Below are 9,797 nucleotides of genomic sequence, written 5' to 3'. Positions count from 1 at the left end.
AATACACACACTGCCCCCGGCTCCTCAAACACAAATCCAGAGGCACAGAAACATCATCCCTTGGGAATCGATCTATTCCTGGTAGTTTCAGGACAGAGACCCATGGTCTGTTGGCAAATGTTTAACAAACAGCTCTCTGAGGAGAAAAAGGCCCTGAGCGGCAACGGCTACCGATTTCTGTGCTATAAATACTCCGGCCATGACTGATCTCAAGCTACCAACGTGGCCTCCCCTAGCTCACAAAATTCCTGAAAATGTAACAATCTGTTCTTGCAAGCTGGCATGAACCGGCCCCAGGACACCATGGACAGAGAAGAAAGCCTTACTACATGCACATGCCTTGTCTGATCTGAAGGTGTGGGACCCACTTCCCAGTGCAGCCTCATGCGTTGCTCCCCACACACTACTCTGGTAACCAGCCTTCTTTCAGCTGCTCAAATGCATGATGTCTGCGGACCTCAGGGCCTTTGCACAGGTAGAGGAACACCCCCAGACCCATAAGGCTGGCAACATCTCATTCCTCAGCTCAAAGTCCTTTCCGCAGGAAGTCTTCTGTGATCTCTCCTCCCCAGACCCTGAGAGCTCCCTGTACTAGTACTTTCCTTCCCAGCAGTTCTATTTCTGGGACTGATTAACCCGTGGCTCTCCTCAGGCCCTACTTAAGGAAGGGCACCCTACTTACTACCATGTGGGCCACAGAGCAGGTGCTCAATTATTATCTGTCCAATAAACGAATTCATATTTGTGTCTGAAAGGCTGAGAACGAGAGAGGAACTGGCCTCTTGCTTCAGTCATTCTGTTGATTTTAGGGACCCCACGCTCTTTCCTGTACACAAGGCTGGCAGAGTGTGCCTGGATCCTGTGCTCGAATTTGTCCTCTCCCCACAGCAAACCCCTCACACCGCCTGCAGACCCAGCCTGTCCTGTCCTAAAATTGACAGCTGATTCTTGTGTCCAGTAGGAGAGAGGCAAGGGGTTGGGTGGGCTCTGGAGGCAGACCCCAGGTCTGTCACACACTAACCGTATCACCCGGGGCAAGTTATGCACCTTCCCCAAGCCTCAGTTTACCCAATTATAACATCAGAATCACATCCACCTTAGCAGAGATATAAGAGGGGACGTATAGAAACACCTGGAGTGGTGTAAGACATCAGCATAAATGTATACATTCAGTTTTATTATTATTCTAGAACAGTGGTTTTCACAATATAGTCCCTGGATCAATAGTATCAACAACATCTGGAAACATGCTAGAAATGCAAATTCCTGAGTCGCAGCCCAGACCCGCTGAATGAGAAACTCCGAGGCAGGGCCCAGCCATCTCTGTGTTAACAAGTCCTGCAGGAGATTCTGGTCCCACTCAGGGTTGAATGCTCAGACCAATGTCCAGTTATTTAGCACAGAGGTGCCCTGGCCATTCACTTCCATTTGTCCTGGGAAAGACCAACAGTTCTTACTGGAATTGGGCCATGAGACCAGAACCTACCTGTGTGAGGTGTGAGGTCCAGGAATGTCTTTACCTCTGTGGAGTGAGATGTTCCAGGCACTACTCTAGAAGCCTATGGATGCTATGCCATTAGCTTCGCATTGTCACCCTGTGAGCTATATGTCATCACCCTGTTTTATGAATGAGAACCTCAGGCTCCTGGAAGTTTAACTCTGGTGAAGGCACAAGGGTGAAAGCTTTCTTGTAGAGGGCGGGGTCCCTACCCCTCCTGGAACCCCAAGACCCGTTCCTCCACACCTCTTCCAGGCCAGTTCTCACCCCAACTCTGTTCCAGCCACTGTTCCCATGCACGCCCAAGGACTGGGCTCAGTTTCCTCCTTTGCACAGTTCTACCTCTCAAAGCAAATCGCCTCTTCCCCCTCAGCAAAGGTAGCCCAATGAGTCACTCTTCTCAAGTCACATCCACTCAGAGAGGGTCACTTCCGGGGGTGGGGCTGGGAGAGACTGTCCTTGGGTACCTGACGCTCTTTCTTCCTGTCTCCTGGGCACTGAGGAGGGTAGAGAAAAGGTGCGATTTGTCAGAGGAAAGAGATTTGGCTCATTACGATGAACAGTGGAGCCGAAAAATCATTTTCCAGAAGAACTGGAAATGTTAATGCGTCCTCTTGCATGAGTGGATGGAGAGGGGGCAGAGGATTCCGCTGAGGCTGCCCGGGGAACCTCATTGAAGCGAAAGGTCTGCACATTTAGTCTTGATTGAATTACCATCATCAAGAGAGGTGGCGTGGGGAGGAGAGCGAAACAGGAACATTCGTGCACCTCCCTGGCCCAGCAATTCTGTGGTGGCTGAGGCTGGACAGTTCCCCCTGCAGGGCCCTCTGGGGCAGCAGCTAGACCAGGGGTGGGCAAACTTTTTGACTCGAGGGCCACAATGGGTTCTTAAACTGGACCGGAGGGCTGGAACAAAAGCATGGATGGAGTGTTTGTGTGAACTAATATAAATTCAAAGTAAACATCATTACATAAAAGGGTACGGTCTTTTTTTTTTTTAGTTTTATTCATTTCAAACGGGTCGGATCCGGCCCGTGGGCCGTAGTTTGCCCACGGCTGAGCTAGACTGTTAGAGGGACAGGGCCCATCTGATGAACTTCTCGTTTCCGCCTAAGCAGGCCAAGCCCTTACCCCACGAGGGAAACTTTCAAGAAAGAGGCTTTGTACTTGAATTCCTTCAGAAACAGAATCTGAGGCAAGGATTTGAGTGCACGGAGTTGATTTGGGAGGTAATCCCAGGAAACACCGGGAGATGGGAAGTGAGAGGGAGAAAGGAAGGAATCCAATATGGGTGAGTCATCCAGCAGTGACCACTATAGGCACCTGGGCGTGGTCCTTCCAGGAACACTGGGAGAGAGTGCAGAACACAACCCTCTGGGCATCAGACTTGGGATAGGGAGCTGGGAACTTATACACCAACCCCCATAAGTCATCAAGTGGGGACTGATCCTGGGGACACAATATCCTGGCAGTCCTGGCCAGCTCTGCAAGCGGGCAGAGAGGTGCCAGTGCAGAGCAAGCCCGCTGATGAACTGGGTGCTCAGCACTAGGGTCTGTCAGGCCCAGGCCAGCGCCACCCTCAGAGACCGCAAAATAACAACAACAAACCAACAAAAGGGTTGGGAGCACTGAACGAAACCTTCATCTCGTCACCCCAGCTCGATCCCCAGAAACCAGCAGAGAAATCTGCTGGGATGAAAGGCTCTTGGGTCTGTTTGGACCCTGAATTCCTCCCTGGGAGTGAGGACAGCCTCTCTGAAGAGCTGGCCCCAGGCTGCCATCTGTTCTGAGGTCGAGCCTTAGCACGTTCTTCCCTTCCCCCAAAGCATGATGTGCCTCGATGCAGAGAGACCCTGGGCAGGCAGCATGAGGCGTCCAGGCAGCCCATGCCCAGAGCCCTGGTCGTGGCTGCCCTACAGACGCCCTATGTGACCCTGCTGACCTCTGGACCTCGCTCCTTGCCTGTGAACTCAAAGGGCCGAGACTAAGTCTCGTCTAGGACCACAGTCTGCGCAGCAGATTCAATATTCATTCACCTTGGCATTGAGAGATGAGACACTGAGTGTCAGAGAGAGGAAGTGCCCTTGTGGAAGGTCATGAATGAGGTAAAGGGCGGAACTGAGACCAGCTTCAGGTCTTCCTGACCCACGTCCAATACTCGAGTCCAGCTGAGCCCCGGGGCTTGTGTTGACTTAGGAGGACATAAGCTTAGAAAACGTACTGGCACCTGGTTCTCAAGTCCGGGTGGCTGAGCTCTGTGGACAAGGTCGGAGGTTCTCAAACATGAACGGGCATCCGTGTCACCTGGAGAGCTTTGAGAAACACAGCTGGCTGGGCGTCCCCCCAGGATTTGATACAGGAGGTTTGGGTGGGGCCCAAGAACGAGCATTTCCAACAAGCTCCCAGGTGATGCCAGTGCTGCTGCTCTGGGGCCCACACTGTGGGAGGCACTGGATGCGGTCTGCTGATTCCTTGTCCTCTGGCTCCTGGTGGGGTTTAGCCAATGGGAAGCACAGGCAGTAGGTGGGACAAAGAGAAAGGTGTGCATCAAGCTACTTCCTCCTTCTGCTCCCTTGGTGGGTCCCCATGCACATGATCGAGTCATGCTTCTCTGGGCCCTGGTGGCCTCTCCTTGCTGAGTCCTCTGGCCTGTGCGTGTAGTATTAGCCCCAGGGTGCTTCACTGTTCCCGTGTCTCCCTGCACGTAGCTCGCACCTTTGTAAAAACTCACGTCATTAAGTCTCCCCAAACCCCCTTATTTGAGGGTCCCATCTGTTTCCTGGTGGGACCCTGCCTGATTTAGGAAGAGAAGCCTCATTTTGTAAACTCTGCAACCCCCCAAGATCACTTCCTCTCCCGGGTGTAATTTCCTGTTCTAGAACTGCCCCATGGGGAATGCTCTGGTGTTCTTGAAATTTCCTCTTGTTCACAGTCCCGCCCAGAGCTACTTGAAAGCAAAGAGCCCTCTGTTCTGTTTTCCCCATTCATTTCCCTCCCTTTCACTTCCTTTTCATTCCCAGGCCCTGGAAACCCCACAGTCTCTATTACTAACTTCTAAACAGAATCCAGTGGAAGAAAGGGCTTATTTGGCCAAGGTTTCTCTTTCATTGTTTCATTTGCAGGCGGTGCCCTGCCCCCTTCTCTTTCCCGCTAATCTTTCCGTTCTCCTGGCCTGGGCTTTGTCCTCCACTCCAGCCCCTCTGGGTTCCTTAAGATGCTAATCACACCTGGTTTTCCTCTTGTGCCAGGAACAGTTCTAATTATCAAGCCTGGGCAGACTTGGCCTTTGGGAGGGACACCTCCAAGGGCAGGAAGACTTCCTGTTCCTCAGGCTGTTTCTCTTTACCGTTCTCATGGCAACTCCAGGACTTCTCTTTTCTTCCTAGGTTCCCTGTAGGTCTTGCACGGCTTTAGAACCCACTGGTTACCTTGGCACTGTCCCTGCTTCAGCCCTGATTGGTTGCAGAATCATGGAGCCTTAAACTAGAAAGGAGACTCGGGTTTATTTAAGCCCAGCCAGGTGGTGTCATGAGGTGTATGAATTCCCTCTGCCTCTGTTTGGGTTTCCCCAGAAGTAGATGTAAGATGAGGATTGCAGTGCGAGGAGTTGACATAGGAGGAGAGGGGTCACCCCGGGAAAGGGGGCAGGGAGACAGCTAAGAGAAGGCCACCCAGAGAGTGCGTTTTCAAGGCCATTCCTTCCGTGGGCAACTGCTGCCACCTCCCCGGGGGGATTTAGGAAAAGGTGTGAAATACACACCCAGGTGAGGAGCTGGGCCATTTCCTGGTCCAGGGGGGAACCTGCCTAGTGCGTGGACAGAGCATCCTGCCCAGCTTTGGAGTAAGTCCTCAGGCAAAGAGACACAGACAGGGCAGGATGAGGGTGAAGCAAGGGAGGCGCTTGCTCTCAGGGTTGTGCAGGTGCAGGGTCAACGGCTGAGAGGGAGGAACCTCCTTGAATGTTGCAGACTGGGTGTCTCACCCACCTTACCCTCATCCTGGCCCTGGATGCTGGTACTACCATCTGGCATCGCAGGACAGGGAGGTGGTGAGGCCGTGGGGTGTGGGTGGGACTCAGACAGCACCTTCTGCACCCCAGTGGCAGAAGTCTAACCCTTTCATTGTTCTCCCTGCTGTCTGGGATCCAGCCCCTGTTCTGCTCATTTAGGTTCACTGCCCTCTTCATCACTAAGAGACATTACTTGGACGTCACTCCGAGTATCATCTTGATCCCGCCTTCCTCCATCCATCCTTTTGGGTGTTCTCTATTTTATTTGGGAAGCCAGAGGGAGAGACCCACGGTTCAAGGCCTGTGGGGTCTTGTGGAGAATCTGTGTTTCCCAACATTCATTCCTATTTACTGAGCACGAACTATATGGCAGTTTTGGGGACACAGTCATGGTCCTGCTGTCACCGAGCATTTACTAATTGTGAGGGAGTCAGGCAGTCAACTGAGAGTCATGCAAATGCCTCCAACACCACAGTGATGAGGAGAGTTAAGGAAAAGTGCTCTAGGAGTGAATACTGGGGTTGTGTGCATATTCAGAAGGTCTGAAGGATTCCCTGAGGAAGCGGTGACTGAGCTAAGATCTAAAGAAAAGTAGAATTAGTAGAACAAAGAGAGGAGGAAAAGGCACGTTGATAGAACAAATGTGCAAGGCCCTGTGGCATAGATGATCCTGGAAAGCTCCAGGGGCTGAAGGAAGGGCAGTGTAGCTTGTAGAGGAGACCATTATGAAGAGGACACAGTGGGAAACGAGACCTGAGAGGCGGCTAAGAGACTCTGGACAAGGCGTGTTCATGAGCAAAGGGCAAAGTTTTCAGTAGGAAGATGACATGATCCAATTCAGGTCCCTCTGGCTTCTGTCAGGATCAGATAGGTAGACAGTGGGGGACAACAATGGATATGGAGCAACCAAAAAGGAGGCTGGGCAGAGACCAGGGGAGAGCCGGTGATGGCATGGGCAAAGGTGCTGAGAGCAGAGGGTGAGCAGTGGGGTCTGGAGAGATACATAGCTTTGCGTGGCCCCTCATCCTTGGCCCCCACAGGCTTTGGCCCTGATACCTGACCCAGTCTGGGTATTCCTGTCTCTCAGGAAGGCAGGGTCTCTTGTCTGTGCACTAGTCATCTATTTTTTCTTATCTGCACAACACCTCTGGGAGGAAAACATCCTTGTACCCATTTTGCAGACAGAAGATTAAAGCTTCGAGTGATCACATAATGTCTCACAGCCTATAATTTAGTGGCCATATCTGGACTCACAATCTAATAGGGGCAACAGACATGTGATCAGGAATTTTAGGGCTTGGTCCACGAGCAGAGGATGGTTGGAGTGAGCAGCCATGTATGCCCCAAATGGGAGCCCCCTGGGAGCAGAGGCCCAGGGTCCCACAGGGCCTGGCTCATAGGATGCCCACACATCATAGGTCGCAACACACATTTCCTGATTGTTTGAATATCTCTTTCCAATGCTTCGCTTGCAAGAAATCTTGCTGTCTACATTACTATCATCCAATAGACAAATTACAAATGTTTTTGATTAGTTCTGCCATTCATAGCCCATTCCTAAATCAGCACAGGAAACAGCTAAGCTGAAACTTCTGCCTCCTTCTTCCTCGACAAGCTGCCTGTATCTTACGCTTTTCTCCCTCCAAGCTTTTTCTTAGGCAATGTCTAGACAGTTAACAAAACACTGAGCTGTGCTAGAAATAATCTGTTCTTCATGATCTTTTTTTCTTTTTCTTTTTGGATGAGCTGGGTTACTCTAAGAGCTGGGACCAAGGAATGCTATGCACTTTGGTGAGATGTCAAAGGTCCAGGTGAGCTACACCGTGGCAGGCAAAGGCTGCTGCAGACTTCTGTTCTAATGAGAATATGTACTCAGCATTTTGCACGAGGTAACTTTGTCCTCTCTGTAGTTGTTGCATGGAAGGCTGCACACACCAATGTTTGACAGTGACCATACTTGTGTGTGACTTGATATTTAGTTATATGGAAGCCTGTCTCTCTCCCTCTTCTCTAGGAACTCCACCATGTACCGTCACACACAAGTATTGTTACTGACTTTGTTCAGGCCTCACCATCCCTTGCTGGGACCAGTGAAGTCGCCTCTTGACTGGTTCCTCTGTTTCCTGCCTCTCCCAATCTAATCTACCCTCCCAATCATCTACCCGATAGATCTTTCCAAAATGGACATCTGATCATGCCTCCCTCCCCAACTGGCTTATTCCATGAGCCACATGGGTAGTCAGTGAATTCTGGTTAAAATGTGGTGGGATGATACATCCACCACACTGCTTATCCATCCACACTGCTTATCCATGACTCTGAGAAAGTTAACTCCATGCTATGAGGAGGATGATGATAGGCACTAAGGCCAAGGGTTCCATGTACCTTCTTTCAACGACCCTATCTCTGTTATTATCATCATTTTAAAGGTGAGGAAGTGAAGCTCGGAGAGGCCAGGAAACCTGCTCCGGGTCCCAGAGCCGGGACAGAAGCCAGGCAGTTTTTTTCTGCAGAGGCTCCAACCACTCTGCACCACATCCCGTCAGGGCTGCCTGGAGCTCATTGCCAAGCAAAGCAATGTCCTTCCATGCCTCCCTGAGCTCCACGCAAAACATGCCTGCCCCCTGCAGGCTCAGTGCCAACAAATGCCTGTGCCAATGCAGCCCTGAGCAGCAGGCACTCACCTTAGAGCCTCTGCCCCACTGGCGGTGGGGTCTGGCAGAAGTCATGATGCCCTAAGCTCAGAGCTTCTGGCTCCTTCCGGGCATCAATCCTTGCTTGGGACTCTGCCTTCTGAGAGGAGCACTATTCTCTCACCTGGGTGTCCTCAGCCCCTCCCTCACAGGCTGGATCTTGCTAGTACCCCAAGTGACTTATAAGGTGGTACTCTGCACTAGAAGAACTGCTGGGAACAGGAAGGATTCCTTTGCCTGGGCTTCCTTCCCAACCTGAGAAATTCTTGAGCAATGGGCAATGCCAGGCCAGACGCAGCTTCCAGAGGCTTCCTGGATCTACTCTGCTTGGACCCAGCTTCCCACCTGCCTCCTGGGCCTGAGGTCAGCCATGCTCTGTCACCCAGGCTGTAATACAGCTCCCAGCTTGGCATGTTGACCCAAAGCTGGAAACACCAAGGATAACTTGACAACAAACTCTAGGTAAATAATAGTAATGGTTTGGTTTCCTCTGTGTCCCCAAAGCCTGGGACCTCCCAGAAGGGCACTTACAGGAAATGATGTTTCCATATCGGTTCTTATTGCGATTTTCATCCTCCTTGGCTGTGTCCCATGAAGCAGTCTGCCCCTCTGGTAAGGCCTACAAAGGAAGGACAGAGTGGTTAGGATGGCCAGAGATAGAAGCACTATGCAGGTGAAGATGAACCAGTGGGGAAACAGCACCCGCTGTAGTGGGTCACTCAGCATAAAGGGCTGTGTGGTGGTGGATGGGGCCTGGGAAGAACATAGACTGGGCCTCTCCTTGGCCTTATTTCCTCCTTCATTGGCTCAAATGCTATTGAGGTCTTCTGTGTGCTATGAGCCCAAATCTGGTCCAGTAGGGGACTCATTCATTCATTCATTCATTCGACAGATATTTATTGTGTCCCTAATATGTGTTTGGCACTGTTCTATGTACTTGGGACACAGAGAAATAAACTAAGTGCCCCTTGAGCTTCCAGTCCACTGGGAGGTGTAGCAAATGAACCAGAAAACATGTAAGTTTAGATGGTGGAAAATGTTATGAAGAAAATGAAGCTTCGAGAAGGGATAGTGATAGAGGATGAGGACTGTTTCAGATTACACAGTTTGGGAGGGCTTCTCTGAGAAGGTAATATCTAAGCTATGATGTGAAAAGCCACTCATACAAAGAAACGTAGGAAGCACTTTCTAGGCAGAGGGAACAGTAGATGCAAAGGTGATAACCAAGGACCACAATCAAGGATGAGTTAGGGAGAGCAGTGACAGGAGCACCGGAGAGGCTGGAAGAGTTAGGATTAGAGGGGGCACTGCGGTCACTGGTAACCAGCTGGGTGTTACTCTAAGTGTAATGGGAAACCATCAGAGGGTTTTGAGCAGGGGAGTTACTGGATATGATTTATGTTTTTACAAAGTACATTCTGGCTCACATATGAAATACACGCTCAGGGAGATCAATTAAGAAGTTGTTGCAATAGTCCAGGTAAGAGATGATGGTACCTTGGGACCTTGATCCAGGATGGCGGCAGTGAATGCAGTGAGAACTGAATATTTTCAGTTGAAGTTTGTAGGTTTTGGTTCAGGAGCAGACTCACTGCTT

The 9,797-nt window shown here is 50.9% G+C and overlaps 1 protein-coding gene across 1 annotated transcript in view; it reads right to left on the bottom strand.

Moving 5' to 3' along the window:
• PTPRT (protein tyrosine phosphatase, receptor type, T) overlaps positions 1 to 9,797 on the bottom strand; it is a 694,385-nt gene that overhangs the window by 59,200 nt on the left and 625,388 nt on the right. The window contains exon 22 of the mRNA XM_014543700.1: positions 8,732 to 8,819. Within this exon, the coding sequence (XP_014399186.1) occupies positions 8,732 to 8,819 (88 nt within the window). The remainder of the gene's footprint in view (positions 1 to 8,731; positions 8,820 to 9,797) is intronic.

This window comes from Myotis brandtii, unplaced genomic scaffold (assembly GCF_000412655.1).
Source record: "Myotis brandtii unplaced genomic scaffold, ASM41265v1 scaffold333, whole genome shotgun sequence".
NCBI lineage: Eukaryota > Metazoa > Chordata > Mammalia > Chiroptera > Vespertilionidae > Myotis > Myotis brandtii.
This window is presented reverse-complemented; position numbering and strand designations above follow the sequence as displayed.